A 21,700-nucleotide genomic window follows, 5' to 3' on the forward strand; every position below is an offset into this window, starting at 1 on the left:
TTTTGAGGCTGTAGATAATCTTCTCCCTACCTGCTACCAGTCTCAGGGACTTTGAAAATTCCTTAACAGGATTTGAACTTAGAAAGGCGGTGATCTGGCAGAAATGTTAGCATGCCGGGTGAAATAATTTTCGGTATTTTGTCTGCCGCTACGTTCTGAGTTCAAATTTCGCCGAGGTCGACTTTGGCTTTCATCCTTTCAGGGTCGATTAAATAAGTACCAGTTACACACTGGGATCGATATAATCAACTTAATCTGTTTGTTTGTCCTTGTTTGTCCCCTCTGTGTGTTGCCCCTTGTGGGCAGTCAAGAAATAAGGATTTGAACTGAGAGCACAAAGAGCCTTAGCCAAATACCACAAGGCATTTTGTCCAATACTCTTCTGATTCTGCTGATCTACAATATTGTTTTACCGAAAATGTTAACCACTAATTTTATTAACTGTTACATATTCTGGTATTTATGTATATCTATAAAACCTCATTTCCATTTAACAAATGTTTACCCACTGAGAAAATATATCAAAAATGGTACGTCATCAATATATACATGACTTATTGGTAATGGCAGCATTCTTTGCACGTAACTTTCCAGTGGTTACTTCTATATATTTTCTCTCATCTGCATGTGTAGATTTCTCTTTTGCTTGTGTGCAATAGTGTACGTGAGTATATATTTGTAAATCAGTCAGTGTTTACATGCGAATGTATGATGCCATGCTTCACTATTTGCTTATGTGTGAATGTATGTTGGTGTGGGTACATGTATGAATGTATGTATGTATGTATGAATGTGTGTATGTGTGGGTATATACAGAAACACACATGCACACGTCTGTGTCTGTTCATAAAAGAATGTGTGTGTGTGTGTGTATATATATATATATATATATATATATATATTCATATATATCCGTAAGTATGTACGTACAGAGATTATGAGTTGAATATAAATGTGTGTAGAGTAAAGTGTGTATAAACAAAGAGCATCCCACCCACTTCCTTACCCAGCTTCCTATCCCATAAAACAAACAGAATCATCTATCTCAATATGCCATGCCATATTATCCAGCATACTCCGTTCTGTCAAACTGTTCAACCAATAGGAAATAGACAGCACACCAAAAATACAACAGGAACTTTTACAATGTTCACATACTAATTTTCAATTGAAAATCTGTCAGAAGTGATTGACATTCCTGAGAAAACTTGGAAAATCACATTTTGAATTTAAATGTAAAAATACAAAGCACACGAGAGAAAAAAAAAAGAAGAAGAAAGAAACACAAAGAAAAAAGAAAGAAACACAAAAAAAAAAGTGAAACTATCACTGCTTAAACTCATATCTAGTCACTGTGTAAATGGCAGAACTGAAACAAAAAGAAAAAAGAAACATAATAATAATAATAGTAGTAATAATAATAATAATAATGATGATAATAATGATAATAATAATATTAACAATAATAGATGATAGTAATGATAATGATAATAATAATAGCATAAAGAAGCTGAAGAAGCATAAATAAGAAACACAAGGAGTGGAGTGATGATGATGATGATGACGATGACCGATTACGATGACGACGACAGTAATGATGATGGAGCTGAGGAGGAAGATCGGCATTGTGATGGTAGTGAGGATGAGAGAGAGAGTGGATGCTGTTGGTAGTGGTAATATAATGTTCATAAACAAATAAATAAATACAAATGCCTAATTTTCAATTTTGAGCAAATTAAAAAGAATTTGAAGTGAAAAATCTAATTATATGATAACAAACAGGTTTTGTTGTAAGGTGTAGTATCACAGTTGCTGCTGTTGTTATTGCGTAGTAGTAGTAGTAGTAGTGGTGGTGGTAGTAGTTGATTTTGTCTGCTCGATATTTATCTCTATGTTTTTGTTTGTGTTTGTAGCTGTCATAGAGAATGGAAGTGGAGGAGGTGGAGGAGGGGATGAAGAAGGGAGAGGTGCAGCTTCAGTAACAGCATGTGTGCATTGATATCAATTGTTTATATTAGATATGTGCCATCAATTTTAGTCAGAAATAAACTGATTTCAGCTGTAATCCAATGATTTGTTGATCATCTTTGATGGTCTTGAACTGTCTACACCTGCCCCTCCCCTCAACCATCATACGCTACTGAAGATACAGAAGATACACTGTCTACCATACACTCACTACTCTTTTTTTCCACTACCAACCACTACCGCATACATTCCTACGAATATACAGAGCTCTTTTTCTATTTGTGGTATATAGTTTTAGTCCCTTTAAAATTTACGGCAAGTACAATGCTCTCCCCCCCCCCCCCCATTACAGCTTAAGGGGTTTTTGTCTTGCAGTTTGTTTGGTGATCCTGTTGGTGCTGTTGCCACATAAAATGCACTGGTTACAGTACCACATATAAAGCACTGCTGCTGGTACCATGTAAAATGATACTGCTGCTGATGCCACATAAAATGCACTGGTGTTGATGCCACATAAATATTCACTGGCTAATTGTGATGCCAACGCCTGCTTTGGAGCTGTTATTCTATATATCGTTGGTGGTGAGATTAATCTCTGCTATCTCTAATGGTCAAGTGTCCATCATTGAGAAGACCATAATCTAGTGGTCTCGACGTAGTAGGTGGCATGGATTTATCTCCCTACAAGTGACATAAATATTTTAAACTAAAAGCCAATATGAGAGTTTCTCTCATAGTATCTACCGCAGTATAGTTTGTTCTAACAGAACATCCACGTTTTAAGTGGGGATATATATTACCTCTCAGTATTAATACTGCCTGTGTTGCTAATAAATATATATATAATATATATCAATTTGGTATTGACTGTTGGAAAAAAATGAGTGCTCAGTGCCAAAGATGAGATTAGTAATATATTTTATTTTGGTCAAGTCAGTCTCTTGTTACTCTGTGTTTTGCCAGTGGGTTGCACAAGATTTTCGTGTAAGTTATAACTCAGATATGTCATGTCAAAACTTGCATGAAGGCTCTATGCACCTGCAGGCAAAACTCAGTGCATATGTACACATGTGTGCATGCATGTGCATGCACATGCGCACGCACACACTCACACACACACACACACACACACACACACACACACACGCATACACACACACACACACACACACACACACACACACACAAAGAAAGTAAGAAAATAGAGATATAGCATTTAATAAAAATTTATTATCTGCAAAAATCATTCTTCTGAATGATTATAAACTGTGGTTTGTATATAAATCGATTGTTTTATGCATATTATTATTCACAACAAATATTTGGTATTAAACCAGTAATTCATTAGATGATACCATCTCTTAATGAGGCTAATTTAACCTATAATTGAATGTGGATATATATATATATATATATATATATTTCTTTATTGCCCACAGGGGGCTAAACATAGAGGGGACAAGCAAGGATAGACAAGGGGCTTAAGTCGATTACATTGACCCCAGTGATTAACTGGTACCTATTTAATCGACCCCAAAAGGATGAAAGGCAGTCGACCTCGGTGGAATTTCAACTCAGAACGTAACGGCAGAAAAAAAATACCGCTAGGCATTTCACCCGGCATGCTAACATTCCTGCCAGCTCACCATATGTGATATATATATATATGTGGATATATATATATATATATATATATATATATATATCCACATATATATATATGTATATATATATGCACATGCATCATCATCATCATTGTCATTGTTTTATGTCTGCTTTCCATGCTGATATGCATTGGATGGGTCATCACCATCTGAATTAGTTCTTATTTGGGAGTTTCTGTCCTTATAGATGAGTATAGGCTCTTGTTAAGCTCAAATGTTTCATTTTAGCCTGTGGTAACACACTGCAGAAAGAATGGTCTAAACAGAACAGGAAGAGTCACATGGGATGGAGAATCACCGAAGAGGTCACAGGAGGTGTGACAAAAGATTTCAGACAAAGATACTAAAATAAGAACAATAATAATAAAGCTGAAGTGAAGAACAAGTATATAGTACATGAGGTTGAATGGAAAAAAGCAATGAATAGCCATCCCCAAATATAACAATATATATATATGTGCGTGTGTGTGTGTGTGTGTGTGTGTGTGTGTGTGTGTGTGTGTGTGTATCTATCTATCTATCTACGTGCTAGGATGAGTGGTTGGGTTTTGTCCAGCACTAGCTATCACTACTTAACATTCAGAACAGCCTCCTTTGAAGCTAACCATGTCACCTTGTTAACAGAAGCCATAAACTACTTCTAGGAACACTTGCAAGTCCTATACTAGGACATTATACTACATACACACACACACACACACACACACACACACACACACACACACACACACCAATATTTCCTCTGTTGCTACAATGCTAGAATTATCTGGCACAAACTCAATGCAACTAAGCACCAATATGATGCCGGTCTGATAGGCATTATTTTCTTCCAGTATTCATAAACTATTTACTGTGGCCATTCAATTCCCCCACTATTTATCTAACCAGTTAAAGAAACTTAATATTGTGATTAGACGACAAGTTCTTAGACTGCATTATCCACCAATTCCAGGCTTGTACTAATGGCATTATGTATTTTAAAATTTATTAACAATAATTTGAGATTATAGCTTTTAAATACCTAAATAAAATATAGCAAAGACAGTTAAGAATCTCTTAATGATATTACAACAGTGTGATCTTGAAATTTCAGAAGCAATATTAAGGATAACAAGTTGAGATGTTACAAGTAATAATATCATCGGTAATGTAAACATTAATAGAATAATAAAAATTAATGGGGGTGGGGTTGAGGAATAGTTTAGTCGTTGGACATATTGCAACATAATAGTCAACATCCATTTAGATATTTGGAATTACCCCTAGATGGACTTTTATAAGCGGATATTCTGAGCTGCAGAAAATAGATTAGTTGTCAACACACTTCCAGTGAGATATATTATTAATGTGGAGAATCAGATTACCATTTTCTGTCAGTTGTAAATATCAAAGTTTAAAAAGACAGTCAATGTGATAATGAGAATTTGCTGAATTCTAGCAGCACCCACACTTTCATTGACACCTCTCCCCCCTCCCACTCCCACTGAGTCAACAACTATCTTTCCTCCTCACAACCATATGCCTCCCACTCTCCTCATGCACTGCACCTGCCTCTCTCATCCCTACAACCTGCCCAAACTTCATCCCACTCTCTTCTTGCTCATGTCTGCCTTTTCAGAATTAGTCGTCTGATGTCATCACTGTCAGTAATCTCCAACCTCCTCCTCCTCCTGATCACTCTAGCTCCAGTAAATCACTCCTACCCTCTCTTCTAAAATGGGAGTAGTCATGTAGCTCCTCTACAGTAAAAAACAAACAAACAAACAAAACAACTTATTCTGCACTGGCTCCTTTTCTCAAACTTCTTCCTGTCTTTTACCTCTCATCTCCTAATAAAAAGGTGCCCCCTCTGGATTCATAATCTTGCAAACTGAATGGCAGCCTCACAAGTGTCAGTGACATGAAAAAAAAAAAAAAGGCACCCAATACGAACTGTAAAGGAGTTGGCATTAAGAAGGGCATCCAACTGTAGACAACATGCCACAGCAGTGACTGAAACATGATGCAGCCCATAGACATGTTGGATTCTATCAACCCATTCATTCCATTCCAGCATGGAACATAGATGTTAAATGATGGAAGTTGGCAGATATATTAAGTTATGCAGAATGTAACAACTAACCCTATCCAAATGGAAAGGACACAGACATATGTATTTAAGGAGGAATACATCCTAATATTGATGAATTTCTTTATAGTTAAGTTTTTCAAACAAATCAGTTTTAAATATGAGAAAAATAATTAAGGTGATGAGCTGGCAGAATTATTAGCATGCAAGTAAAATGCTTAGCGGCATTTCATCTGTCTTTACATACTGAGTTCAAATGCCACCTAAGTTGACTTTACCTTTAATCCATTTAGAGTTGATAAAATAAGTATCATTCGAGCATTGGGATCAAAGTAATTAAGTAGCTCACTTCTCTGAAATTGCTAACCTTGTACCAAAATTTGAAATCAATATGAGAAAAATAATTAACATTATAGTAAGAGTCATAGCAATTGTTTGTAGAAATGTCTTGGAGAGGTTGGTCAAAGATATCTAACAGTAAATGATCTATTAGAAATGCAAAGCAAAGTAGTGGGAAAAGAGCAAGGAACAAGATGAAGACACCAATTTAAAAAGTTATTCTTGAGAAATCTTCAACTGTATCAAGAGATTCAGTAAGGAAGAAAAAGGAATGCCAAGAGTTTTATATGAAAACAAATAATGTTGCTTTATTTGGTAAAGTCAAATAATACTGCTTATTTTGTATGATCAAGTAAGGAAGGTCAGACTAGTCAAGTATTTTTAGAGAAATTCTTAGTTTGCCAATATTTCAATGTCAAACATGTCCGAAAACATTAGCAAAAAAAAAAAAAAGAAATAATTGGCAAATGAGTTCAAATTCAACATATTTTTTTTATTTCTTTTTACTATAGGTAGAAGACCTGAAATTTTAGGGAAGGTCTCTAGTCAATTACTTCAAGCCCAGAACTAGACTGGTACTTATTTTATCAACCCCACAAGAACTTGAACTCAAATCATAAAGTCAAAAGAAATACCATTTTGTATCTTCTCCAGTGCACTTATAGTTCCAGCAGTTCAAATACAATATATCATTTTTCTTTCTACTCTAGGCACAAGGCCCGAAATTTTTGGGGAGTGAGAGGGGGCAGTCATTTAGATCAAACCAGTACACAATTAGTACTTAATTTATTGACCCTGAAAGGATGAAAGGGGAAGTCGACCTTGGTGGAATTTGAACTCAGAATATAAAGGTAGATGAAATACCGCTAAGCGTTTCACCCAGCATGCTTCTGCTGGCTCGCCACCTTACAAATACAATATATTACAGCAGATAAGACACAAATAAAAACAAAATGTATCAAAACAGTTTAAGAACCCAAATCTTGCAGTCAACCATAAATTTTCAGGAATTCTATGTTGGAAGACGTATCATGTAAAGAGTAGGTCACTTCAACTATCATGAGTCAAATTCTAATTAATTTTAATTTACCCTGAAGAACTGGTTGGTCTCTTTAACTCCTATGTAGAAGATTAGTTGGTACTAAGAATACTGTCTCTAATTTATGCAATCCATCTTTAGAATGTATCCAGGAATGCAACGAGTGTTAAATCTTTGGATATCTATATGACCTCAAACTGGATAAAAGTTGTTCATCTACAGAAGTATATTTACAGTGGTTATGTCCCCGAATTTGCACATGATCCCTGAGTGGGTTAAAACTATCCCACTTTAGAATATACATTCACAGTTGTTATATCTTTGAATACTCTTTTATTCTTTCACTTGTTTCAGTCATTTGACGGTGGCCAGGTTACAGGTTTACCATCCTTTGGAATTCTTCTGCCATGGACTGTAAGGTTAGATCGTGGTTCGCTTGTTCCAATTTAGAAAGAATTCTTGCCAAAATTTCTATATCTTCACTTGCTGTAAGGCCTTGTATGAAAATAAGACACTTGAACATTTCAGGTGCAAGTTCTTTGAGTTTAAAACTTTCACATGTCTTGTTGACTGTTCCTGCATATGTGATAAAATCATCATTCTCATTTTTTGTTATAGTCCAACACTCCATTCAAGTGTTAAATAGAGAAGTTTTATCACCGAATATGTTAGACTGTAATTCTTTTGTTTCTTTAAGACAAATTGCATTGGGTTTTTGGGGCGATATGAAATTACAGTAATGTTCAGGCTCTAATGGAGCTAAGTTTTTTGCAATAACAATCTCATTTTTTGTTCATCTGACCATGTATTGCAATCTTGGTTAAAAATCTCCTCATACCTTCTGTAGTACAATGCAAAAGTTATATCTGCCTCTGGGTAATAACTGAATTCATTAATCAAGTTCGAAATGCTGTCTGGTGGAAACAAACTTACCTCATTTTGGACTTCTTTGAATAGAGTTCCAATAATTGTTGTTGTAGTTGTTGCTGTAATAGTTGCTTCTGCAACTCTTGTTGCTGTTCTTGTTGTTGTTTTTGCAACTGTACTATGGAAGCTAATAGGTCTTCCATTTATTTAACAAGTTGCATCACGAACAAATTGTTAAATAACCTACATGAGCTTCAAAAACCTCATCGCCAGATGTCGTAACATAATTTGTTATGTACAATAAATAAGATAACCAGATAACAGTAAAAACAATGTAATGAACTAACAAATCTCTTTATAAGCCAACAATCAATATTGCTTGTGAACTAACCAACTGACACCTTCTGACTTCACTGCAAACTAACACAAACTCTGAACGCTGAACTCTTGAACACACCCAGATCATTACTATTTGTACTTTACTAGGACCAGACTATCTCTCACAAGGGCCGTTGTAACTCTCACCATAACATTAATGCACATAAATGAAAACATATACTCTAACAAAGACCATAATCGTCCAAAAAGTGCCAATCGAGAATACTGACGCATCAGTTTCAGCAATTTCTGTCACCTCATCAGTTAAGCCAACTTGTTTTCAATTCTTTCTAGACTCACTTCACCATTAGTAAATTGCTGAAATTGATGTGTCAATATTAAGAATTCTCAATTGGCTCTTTTCGAAAGATTATGGTTCCTGTTAGTATATATGTTTTCATTCATGTGCATTAACTACAGCATTAGAGCATTTTAGCTCTTATTTCTAGCAATGTAGGTGTTGTCTAACACCCTAGGTGCATTTAGTGACATTTGTGCATATATATATAAATATGTGTGTATATATATATATATATATATATATATATATATATATATATATATATATATATATATATATATATATATATATATCAGGCGTGGCTGTGGGTAAGAAGCTTGGTTCCTAACCACATGGTTGTGGGTTCAGTCCCACTGTGTGGCACCCTGGGCAAGTGTCTTCTATTATAGCCTCAGGTCGACCAAAGCCTTGTAAGTGGATTTGGTAGATGGAAACTGAATGAAGACCGTTAAATATATATATATATATACACATGTGTGTATGTGTCTGTCTTTGCCCCCCCCCCCACCATTTCTTAACGACCGATGTTGGACTGTTTACATCCCTGAAACTTAGTGGTTTGGCAAAAGAGACTGATAGAGTAATTACTAGGATTACAAAGAATAAGTCCTGGGGTTGATTTCTTTGACTAAAGGCGATGCTCCAGCATGGTCGCAGTCAAATGACTGAAACAAGTAAAAGAGTAACAGAATAAAAGTATATATATATATACATACACACACCCACAAACACAAATGGGATTTTTTCGACTTCTGTCTCCTAAATCCAGTCATAAGGATTTAGTTAACTTAGGGGCAATATATGAAGACCCTTCACAAAAATTGCCAGGCTGTGACAGAGAACCTGAAACTATTTGGTTGGAAAGCAAACCTCTTAACCATACAGCCAGTCATAATGATGATGATGAGGAAGAGGAGGAAGAGGAGGAGGAGGAGAAAGGGTGGCAGGAATAAAAGCATTGATCATGCAAGCTTATTATTTCTGAGTTTTAACTCTGTTATATTCAGCATTTATCACACTAATGCTGAATACCTAGGTATCAGTAATACACTGGTGTACAGTCAAGTAAGTATATCAATTTCCATTTGGCTTTTAGTTATGGAAAACTAAATTGTTTTCCATAACAAAATTGTTTTCCATAACAAAATTGTTTTCCCTTCTCCTCCCCCCTCTCCCTCCCTCATCTGCAACATTATTAAGTTGAACTTACGACAAATGTATTGAGAATATGAAATATGGAAATGTCAACTGAAAGACTTTCAACCAAGGTTTCCGTATTCACATAATTGGTTGGAGTTCAATATTTTCATGTGTGTGTGGGAGTGAGTGTGTGTGTGTGAGTGTGTGTGTGTGGGAGTGTGTGTGTTTGTATATGTGTTGTGTTTGTATATATGACAAGTGTGTGTGAGTATGTATATTTATATATATATATATATATATATATATATATATATAAATATATATATATATATAAATATGCATGTATGTATATATATACATATATGTTTATATATATCTATGTGTGTGCATGTGTGTATATATATATATATATGCATGCAAATATATGTGTGCATATATATATATATATATATATATATATATACAAATATATATGTAGATATATATACATATATATATATGTAGATATACATAAATATATATATATGTAGATATACATAAATATATAAATACATGAGTGCATATATGACACACACACACATACATACATATATATATATATAGATAGATAGGTAGAGATATACAAATACATACACATGCAGACACACATATACATTAATATTCTCAAGTATTATGACCCAACTATCCGTACACTAGCACCCACCACCCACCATCATCCCCCATCCAGCAATACAACAATTTACTATGTAAACTTAATTCCAGGATATTTTCAGTGTTGCAAGTGTGTTCCATACCATAAAACTCCATGAAGTGAATCAATAAAGTATTTTCAGTAAAACTGCTATTGCACAGCATCAAGTAAATTGAAATTATCAAACAGTAATGCAAGACTAAGCAAGCTCCAATATTTTGGCTCGGAATATCTGTTTTGGCACATAGTCTTTATGCTAAGAGATGATTTGCCAGAAATACACAGCCTTAATACATTTTACTAAATGCATACTGTTTGCTAAACATATTAGAAAATTTGTACTATAAATTTTAAAAGGCAGGAAATTTAATAAATTTCAGAATTAAGTAGTTTAGATTTTGAAATCATTACTCTAAATTAGTTGAATTGTATTCTAGTGAGCAGAAAGCATGTTATTGGAAATGTTAAGCCAGAGAATTACTCAAAAATCTTCTCAACATTGAAAATATGCTTCAGATAACATTTTGCTCTCAAGCAATATTTCTTTTTAATTAAATATTTCCCTTCGCAAACATTAAACAAGAAAATAAAGAACTAAAAGGAAATGAGAAAGGAGAAAAACAAAAGTAAAGAAGAAAGAAGTAAGCCTTATAGCAAATTCTAAATCCAAACAGTAGAAATATTGTATTTCCATTCCAAATCTGGTTCTTTGTTTTGTTATTCTTGTTGTTGATTCTGTCTTTTCCACACTTCTGCTCTCCAATTTGTGACAACTGGCCAAACAATATTTCTGCTGAAATATTTCTCCATCAATGAAGGAAGCAATATGAAAATGCTAAAGATGTTTAACGGTGGTTTACTAGAACATCATAAGACGGTTACTTCTCTCAGAGACATTAAATTACATATGCTGGTCATAATATATATCACTTTTATTCATGTATATATATATATATATTACTATCAAAAGCGAAAGTGGTTGGTATAAGATGGGCATCCAACCATAGAAACTAAGCCAAAAATGGAACGGGCAAGTGAATCATGGTCTTCTAACTCAGCTAGAAAAACAAGAACTTTGAATAAGAACTAACATAGACTGTGCCAAGCTGTCCAACCCATATCATCATCATCATGATGATCTTCTTCTTCTTCTTCCACTCCTACTTCTTCTTCCACTCCTACTTCTTCTTCCTCTCCTTCCTCCTTCTCCTTCTTTTTCCTCTCCTTCTTCTTCTTCCTCTCCTTCTCCTCCTCCTCCTTCTTCTTTATACCCTACTACCTGGCAACCGGACGGGACAGCTGTCCTCTTAACCAATACATTGCTGTGGGAGCTGCTGGATGATGGACTGTGGTGGTGATGATATTCCACGCTTTCCAATCTATGGCCTTGTGACTGTATTTGGTAGACGAAAACTGAAAGAAGCCTGTCATATATATGCATATATATATATATGTGTGTGTGTGTGTGTGTGTTTTTGTGCCTGTGTTTGTCCCCCCAACATCGCTTGACAACCGATGGTGGTATGTTTACGTGCCCGTAACTTAGCGGTTTGGCAAAAAAGACCGACAGAAATAAGTACTAGGCTTAAAAAAATAAGTCCTGGGGTCGATTTGCTCGACTAAAGGCAGTGCTCCAGCATGGCTGCAGTCAAATGACTGAAACAAGTAAAAGAGTAAATAGAAAAGTTGTTCTCCATGTATATGAATATGTGTTTGATGCGGTGTATGCGTATTATACACGCACACACACACACAGATGGCAGTAGCCCAACATGACCATAGCCTTTGGGGGTGGAACACATACAGAAATAAATATATGTATATATGTGTGTGTGTGTGTGTGTGTGTGTGCATATACATATATATATATATATATATATATATATATATATATATTGCTGTATTTCGGGATGGTAATTTTTTAATATTTTTGCCAAATAAATACTATATCTTCATTCTTCACTCATTTATTACTGTTCATATTCTAACTCATGTCTATTGTCTGGAAATCTTTTATCACACATCTGTGACCTCCTCAGTGACATTTCCCGTCTTTATGCGTACTCTTGCTCTGCATATTCCATTCTCTGAGAATGGAATATGCAGAGCAAGAGTACAAACAAGGATGAAAAATGTCACTGAGGAAATTACAGATGTGCGACAAAAGATTTCCGAACAATGAACATGAGTTAGAAAATGAACAGTAATAAATGTGTGACGAATGTATTTATTTGGTAAAAAAAAAAAAATACGTCCATCCTGAAATACAACAATATTTGTTTCAACACACGACTTCACATCAGGAATCTTGCTACATAAATTCATATATATATATATATATATATATATATATATATATATATATATATATAAGGCAGAACGCTAAACTGAAAGCATATTTTAATATAGATGTGTATAAGGAGGATTAACAAGGATTTCTAACCGGCTTTCATTGCATGGCAAAGTTTCAAGAAGAGGGAGAATGAAAATGTTTTTTACAAAAAAATAAAAAATAATATATAAAAAAATAAATATACCAATAGATTATATTGTCTTTGAGCTTTTAAAGTTCAATGGTAATCCATGTAGATAATTGTTAGAAAGATTAGGATGCATAGAATTAAGAGTAGTGTTGTGTTTTAAAAAAAGGGGCTGAAAGTTTAAGTGTTAAACAGGAAGTGTGGTGTCAAAACAGGAAGTGCGTGTAAGGGAAGACAATTCTGTGGGTTTTATACTCTTTACTTGGAGTTCTGGACTCTTTGTCAACAGGAAGTTTATGTCTGTTCTTAGAGAAACAAGTAAATTTATATGTATTTCATTGGGTAGGTGGTGCTTCAGCATGGCCACAGTCAAATGACTGAAACAAGTAAAAGATATATATATATATATGTATATATATGTAACTATCCATATGTATAGATATTTGTTTTTATGTATAGTTATGTATAACAAACAAACAATCAAATATTAAACTGATGAATCACTAAAAACTTTTCATATTTATATTTTCATAATGAAAATGTTGAGTGTTACTTTGAAGTTATCACTATGTAGCTTTCATTTGACAGTACAATGAAGGCTACATAGCCAAAACTTCAAAATAACTGTCATCTTTTTCTTTGTGCATATATGTGTATGTGTACACATGCACGCGCACTCACACACACACAGAGAATATCAATGTGTTACCTATCTATCTATCTGCATGCCTGCTTGCCTGCCTATCTATCTATCTATCTATCTATCTATCTATCTATCTATCTCTTCTCACGGACGTGCTGTCACATCGGCTGCGAAGGTAAACGTTTATTTGACCATTTACCGTCCACATTTTGTTGGAATTTTTAAATAATTTTGTTGCGAAGCACCTAGGCTTCATTTGTGTGTATTTTCAAGGGCAGGAATTGGCCCCCAGGGGCAGTTTCGGCCCTAGCAAAATACAAAAATTTCCTTCTTGACATTTGAAAAATGTCGAGAAACATAATTTTGGAACGCTTGTCTTGTTCTTTTGACAAGCATTTCCCGAGGCTTCAGATGCCAGAAGAGAAAAAAGAACAGAATAGCGCGTACTCACACAGTGACAGGAACGCAGTTGCTGTAAACGTCACAAAGACGGTAATTACAGCTACTAACAGCCCTCTCACCACCACCACCACCACCATCACCAACACCAACAACATAAACAAAACTGTAACCAAGGTTACAAAACCATGCGTAAAAACCGTCACAAATGTCTCTGACGTAAGCACCATTGCTGCTGACGCCATCATCACCACCACCAACAACAACGACAACAACAACAACAACAACGACAACAACAACAACAACATCAACAACAAGGAAGTAAAGTTATCGGCCGTCAGCAATGACACCATCACCTGTTCAACAAACTCTGCTGCCACTACCACCACCTTTGAACCAGGCAGTACATACACCAACATAAACAAAAATATCCAGAAGAACATATCCGCCAGCACAACAAAAACAAATTTCGCAAATGCTCTAAAGGAAAAAAGAACAATAGTGACATTCACACAAAAACAAATAAAAGACACAAAATCCCTTCTTACGAAAGAAGGAGATGATGTCAGAATAAACATACCAAAAGATATTATAGAAATGAAAAATAAAAAGTGCATCATTTATAAACTGGTAAACACAAAAACCAGACGTGTAGAAAATGTTAGCACAGATAAAATTGAAGTTTGTCTTAGAAAAATTTGGCCTTATCAGAATCATGTCACCTGGGGAAGAAAATTTGGAACGGTGCAAGTGAGATTTCTGGATGAAAATTTAGCTAAACAATTTTCGACACTCTCTCTTCGCACAGATGACTTGGTAATGATACCGAGTTATCTAGGACAGAGAGTGACCAAAGTTATGATAAAAAATGTGCCATCGGAGGTGGACACCCAATGGCTGATATCGGCCGTGTGCCTGGAAATGGAGGAGGCAAATATTTTGGAGATTACGGTCGGAGAGGAAAAGAACTGGGGAGGGAAAAATCTGGAAATCCTTCTCCACATCACGGAGGAGGCTTCACAGAAAATTCCTCCAAACATTAGATTGGCAGAGGACCACAAGCTGTATGTGGTGGTAGAGGGCAGGCGACCTCGCTGTTACCTATGCAACAGCGAAGCACATCTGAAAAAGGACTGCCCTCTGGCCGCTAAACAAAAACAACAACAACAACAACAACAGAAGCAACTACCAAATACCCCCAACAGAAAAACCTTACTACCAACACCACCAGCAACACAAAAAACAACAACAGAAATATCAGCAATAACCACAACAGAAAAGACAACAGAAACTGCAAAAACAGAAGAAAAAAAAGAAAATTCCAAGACTGCCTCTCCCTCCCCCATATCACATACACCACACACAAATAACAAGCAGCCAACATCAATAAAAACAGCAACACAAACATTCACAGAAACACACACAGACGCACAAAATTTGCCGTTACCTCTTTCTGACTCCTCAGATCTCCCATCATCCGATGAAGAGAGTGGGGAGGAGTGGAAAATAGCTACGAAAGGAAAGAGGAAGCGCAGTAAGAAGAAAACAAAACAAAATGCAAACACAAACAAAGCAGGGAGATTCACATCTCCCGAAAATACTACTAACACCAATAGTAATATAAAAAAAACAATGCTAACAGCAATAGACAGTACAAACACAGAGTTGATGAATTACATCAACTCTAAAACAAACATCACAAATAACGATATCAAAACCAACAACCACCCACGTACAACACCGCCAAAACACATTAAAATTATTCATGTAACACCAGCATTACACAACACAATAAAATCCCTCTACCCCAACTCGGTAGGGGGATTCCAGAAATATTTGTGCAAGAAATTGTACAATAGCCTCCTTGGTGAAAAATCCAAGGAGGAAACAAAACTTTCTAACGGTAAGTAACTTTTTGTTCTTTTGTTTTGTGCTTTAAAGCACACGTATAAATAGAATCATGGTGAAGATTGGTTGTGCGAATGTGCGTGGCTTAGGGTCCCCTTGGAAACAAGGGTACCTCTTAAATGACATCAAGTCACACAATTTGGATATCATAGCCATTAGTGAGACCAGACTCCATGAACCGCGGGCCCTAAAGTCCATGTTTGGCGGACAGTTTAACATTTATTTTTCTCCCTGTCTGCCGAGGATGGGCGGTAGTGGCACGGCGGTTCTTTTTCGCAAGAGTCTGGATCTCCAAGTAAAGACGATATTTACGGACCCGGAGGGTAGACTGGTTGTCCTAGATGTGGACGGCAGCGATGGAGGCGCTTTTCGGTTGCTGGCAGTTTATGTGCCTCCTTTAACAGGTCGGTCAGACTTCTTTCGACGTCTAGAAGTATTCCTGGGAACGTCTCGTCCCTTACTTTTAGTGGGGGATTGGAATGCTACCTTGGACACGCATCTAGACTACGTCGGGAGTGACAAAACTAGAAGGGGATGCAAAGGCCTCATAGACCTGCTCAGACGCTTCCAGTTGTCTGACAGGTACCGACTCGACCACCCAAATGTGCCAACGTGGACTTGGAGCAACCGCATTGGGTCGTCGAGATCGTATCTAGATAGGATAGTGTGTAGGACAAGAGATAGAGATAGTTTAGGATGTCCACAGTTCCACATAGTCAGCTACACGGATCACAAACTTGTGACGTGTACGCTAGACTTAGATAAGGCACATAGGCAGGGTCCCGGTTACTGGAAACTAAACGCGTCTTTCCCGTCGAGACAGGTTTTCAGAGACCGGATTAGCACGTTAGTAAAGAGGGCTTTGACGGGAACCATCGTCAACAACAAATGGTGGTTTGCCCTCAAGAGAGTAGTAAGGGCGGAAGCAATAAGGTATAGCAGGGCACTAGCTGTAGAGAGGAACAGAGTAGAGGGGGAGCTAGTGATAAAGTTAGAAGAGGCATTGCGAAGTGGCATCGCATCCGACGTTTTAGCGGCGAGGTTGGCCCTCGACCAACACTTCAATGCTAAACACGAAGGGTGTGCTGTCAGGGCAAGGATGCGTGCTCTGAGGAATGAAGGTGTTGGAGCCGCACGAGAGGCCCGGGTGGCGGAGGCGCAGCGGGGTAACAGAGCCACCATCCGGTCTCTGGTGGACGAACAGGGGCGCGAATTGCTCGAGCCAAGCAAGATGTGCGAGGCGTTTCAGCGGCATTTTGCCCGACTGTTCGGGAGGAGTGGCGAGCGAGAAGGCAGGGTGGACTTTAGTGCCTACCTGCACAGCTTGCCACGACTCTCGGCAAGAGAGGCGGAGTGCTGCGAAGGGGTCATCATGGCGGAGGAGGTGAGGGACGCGATGGCGGGTTGCTCGACGGACAAATCTCCGGGTTTGGATGGTCTGCCCTACGAGCTTTACAACTGTATGCCAGACTTGTTTGGAGAAGTCTTGGCGGCCGTGTACTGCAACTGGCAGCAGAACGGGAGCATTCTCGGTTTTGTGAGCCGAGGAGCGGTAACGCTGCTGAAGAAAGATCCAAACAAGGGGGACGCCATAGATAACTTTAGGCCCATCACTCTGGTCAATGCAGACATTAAAATTTTGGCCAAGGTGTTAGCCAAGCGGTTGGCGCTTGTCATCGAGAAACTGGTCGGCACTGAGCAGACGTGCGCCGTGCCGGGCCGGAGCATCCATGACAACCTACATCTGATGCGCTACATCATAGAGAGGGTAGTTAAGGAACCTGGCATGGGTGGGGCCCTGATCAATTTGGATCAATCCAAAGCTTTCGATAGGGTAGACCATCGATACTTGGAGGCTGTCCTCGAAGCGGCCGGCTTCGGTCCCGTTTTCCGCGGCTGGATGGCTGCCTTGTACACAGGCATCTGTTCGGTTGTTCGCGTCAATGGACGTCTATCGGGACCCTTCGACATTGCACGTTCGGTTCGTCAGGGATGCCCCCTGTCGCCGCTCCTGTACGTATTGACTCTCGAGCCACTACTGCGGAAGCTGGCGACGCTGAGGGGCATCCCGCGAGAACTGGGGTGCGGGACGAGCGTGTCGGCATACGCGGACGACGTCACCGTCATAGCGTCTAGCCACGAGCACATCGAGCTTGTCGGCGAGACGCTGAAAGACTACGAAGCGGTGACGGGAGCGAAAATCAACCGGGATAAGTCGGTGGGTTTGCTGCTCGGCACCTGGAGAAGCAAGCCCATACCGTCCGGCAAAGCCTCAGTAGTGGGACGCTGGACGGACGGTCCGGTCAAGTTGCTCGGAGTCTGGTTCGGTCCGGACCTGCAAACGGAGAAGAACTGGGACGAGATAACGAGTAGGGTGGCCACTCTCTGCCGGCAATGGTCCGAGAGGAAGCTGTCCCTAAAAGGTCGGGCGGAGGTGGCGAACGCGTACATCGCGTCCGTTATCGAATACCGCCTGACCGTCGTGCCTTGTCCCGATCGCGCCATCACCGAAATGGAGCGCATCCTCTTCCGCTTTTTGTGGAAAGGAAGCGTTCCGATGGTGAGGCGATCCGTTTGTTGCCAACACCCGCTGAAAGGAGGGCTGGGCATGCCGTGGTTGATGATGCGCAGACATGCGCTGAGACTGCGACATCTCCGGCTCTACGTAGACGACGGTGAGCAGGTGTGGTCGCCGTTTGTGCGACGCGCTTTCCCGCAGCTCGTCTCCATGACCGAGCTGCAGTCGTGGATCAAAAAGAGGCCGAGGAATGGCGAATGGCACCGTGAGTGTCGCGTTGCTCTGCAACAACTTTGCCGTCCCGGGTCGACCTTGAGCGGCTGCATCACAACAAAGTCATTCTATAGGGGATTAGTGGAGGGCAGGTACGACGACGATCTCGGGGCGAACCTGGGCGTCGACGAGGAATACCTGACCCGCCTGTTCAGGACGACTTTCGGGCCGGGACCTATGGACAACTTCCAGAGATCCCTGGCCTGGCAGTGTTACCGAGAGGCGCTACCCGTTCGGGATAAGCTCTATAGACACGGCTCGCGAAATGCGGGGCCGACCTGCCCGAGATGCGGTCAGAGCGATGAAACCGTTCTGCACGCACTCGTGCAGTGTCCAACCATTTCGGAGCTGTGGGCTTATGTCGAACGACTGCTGTCGCGTTTTGCGATGTTTTTTTTTTCATCGTTGTCCCCACTTTTGTTTTTTTTTCTGCTTTGTTTTCGACCCCCTCGAAAAGAAAAACTCTACATTTGTATTTTGTCCACTCTGTGTTGAGCCCTGTGTGGCTAATAAAGAAACATATCTATCTATCTATCTATCTATCTATCTATCTATCTATCTATCTATCTACCTACCTATCTATCTATCTATCTATCTATCTATCTATCTATCTATCTATCTATCTATCTATCTCTCTCTCTCTCTCTCTCTCTCTCTCTCTCTCTCTCTCTCTCTATATATATATATATATATATATATATATATATATATATATATATATATATATATATATATATATATATTTAATGATGACTTTCACATGACTATTTCTGATACTAGGATGAGAAATCATTAGACAATTCTCAATGTGTCTGATGGAACTAGTATAGTAAAAAACACTTATAATCTGCCAAAGAACAATCAAAGACAAAGTACTTTTAGTTTATAATACAATCACTCTGAGCTGTATCTTGTCCATTCTTAGTTGTTATAAGTAATATAGACGATAGAATTTATTAACATGCAACACTAACAAGGCTTTGTATTGTAGGCTGTAACTTGTGATAGAACCATGGACATTCTAATGTAGGAGAGAGTTATTCTAAAATATTATTTCTGTGAGTTCAATTATTAGAGAAGCTAGCTGCCATACAAAATTACTGTGGAGAACAAATTTAGGAAGACACTGTCTGCTGAGTAAACAACAAAATGAAAACTTCAAGTAGTTTAAACATCAAATGAAATAAATTATGTCTGCTTTACATCAATTGCCATGCTGCAGAGGTTAGTTTAAATTAAAGTAATTAATGTATATGTTTAAAACTGGATTACTGTAACTATGTACAACATGCAACTATCACAATACAAGCAAAAACACAGCACACACAAATAAAAATAGACAATATCCTTTGTTGAACAAGTTATTCTGTAGTATAATTACACAATCTTTACATATGAAGCTTGCGTAACTGATCAACACTTAATAATCGATAGATTTTGTTTCCAAAAGGGGGATTCTTTTGTTGTTGTAATGTTTGTTTTCATTCTCCTTTCATTTATGTTTCTGTCTTTTTTCTTTCTTTTTTCTCTTTCTTTTTTTTTCTATCTGATTTAGCAAATTGGTTGTGTCTAGACACCAACTGAAACCACTCTGTGATTCTACTGAAATTGGGTTATTTAACAGCTGAAAGTTAGATCTCTGCAATGACAATCAATACTAAATATGTTCAATATTTCTTCATCAAACAACTTTCTAAATATTGACACTCTACAATACCATTATTTATTCAGAGACCAAGATTCCAGAATAATCTAATATTTTTCTTTAATGTTTTAGAAACTATCTCTACTAGCCTCACCTATTTCTTCAATTCACAAATTTACTACTTTTTTTCCTTTCACAATGTTCTTATCCATGAGTGCTGTGGAGCAATAGATAGATTACTAATAAGCTGTGTCTTTGATTCCTACTTGTAGCTATTCATTTAGCCTTAAATACATTAATACCACAACTTTCATTTTCTTATTTCCTCCAAGTCAATAGATTCAATAAATTACTAATGTAAATCTCTATCCAATTAATTTATTACCTTACTAAGTTTCATAGATGCACACTTATCATTTCTTGTAACGTCTCTAAATGAAGACAAACCATGTAGCATTTCTTACATACCAATTATATATCTATGGTTTTCAGGTTAAGGAGCTGGAATACTGATGGCTGTTAAATCAGTTCAATCCTAACTAGAATGATGGTGTAACGTCCCTGGGCAAGATACTTTATTGCGATTATCTTATTTGACCTAATTGATGATAAATTTGACTTTACAAATGGAGTCATTCTAGTTAACCCTTTTGAGACACACTGTGTTTTGGTATGCGTAACCAAAAAGACCAAAATGTTTATTTTTTGTTGAGATTGCAAATGATTGGTGCATGTAGAAAATAAAGGATAAAATGCTTAAAACTACTTTATTAGTGTGTAAAACTATATCTATAATATTGTTTTATATTATATCTACTGAAAGATGATCTCTGGTTATCACACTTCAAAACGTTTGTTTCATCCGGCCAGTGAATTGACCTCAAAGTCCTTTTAGCTTGTATCACTTGAGCTGATCAATTTATCCAGGTGTCCCAATAAGGTTAATAAATAGGAAGGACAAAGAGTATTTCGCTGTTGCCATGTTAAAAAAAAAATAATTGATATAAAATAAGAAAAAAAAAAGTAGCAGGTGAAATATGTGAAGATCTTTTGTGATGTTCTAAATGAGGCAATATGAAAGACATAGGGTAGGGAAGATGTTTATGGAATATTTTACATGAATTTATTCAGAAATATTTCTTTAAAGACAGGAAAATGATTTGTAGTGAATTCATTAGTGTAACTTGTAATATTCTTGTGCATTTCTATTTCATTTTATTGTATTTATCAGGAAAACTTACAGAGATACCATCAACACAAAGGTGATAGATTTAGTGATAATCACCTGATAATCATTGATGTATTTTATTCCAACAATTGAAGTATGATCGTCATCAGAGGGAAGTTGTTGTCTTCCTCTCAATACAAAAACTAGTTAG

The 21,700-nt window shown here is 37.6% G+C and overlaps 2 protein-coding genes across 2 annotated transcripts in view; one reads left to right on the forward strand and one right to left on the reverse strand.

Moving 5' to 3' along the window:
* LOC106877315 (cytosolic carboxypeptidase 6-like) overlaps positions 1 to 21,700 on the reverse strand; it is a 1,751,930-nt gene that overhangs the window by 1,027,927 nt on the left and 702,303 nt on the right. The window lies entirely within an intron of this gene.
* Positions 14,262 to 21,166, forward strand: LOC149133524 (uncharacterized). Its single transcript, XM_089358544.1, has 2 exons — positions 14,262 to 15,880; positions 19,668 to 21,166. The coding sequence occupies exons 1-2, from the start codon at positions 14,575 to 14,577 to the stop codon at positions 19,679 to 19,681; spliced, it is 1,320 nt and encodes a 439-aa protein (XP_089214670.1). The 5' UTR covers positions 14,262 to 14,574; the 3' UTR covers positions 19,682 to 21,166.

The sequence above is a fragment of the Octopus bimaculoides genome, chromosome 10, assembly GCF_046866305.1.
Source record: "Octopus bimaculoides isolate indiv1 chromosome 10, ASM4686630v1, whole genome shotgun sequence".
Classification (NCBI taxonomy): domain Eukaryota; kingdom Metazoa; phylum Mollusca; class Cephalopoda; order Octopoda; family Octopodidae; genus Octopus; species Octopus bimaculoides.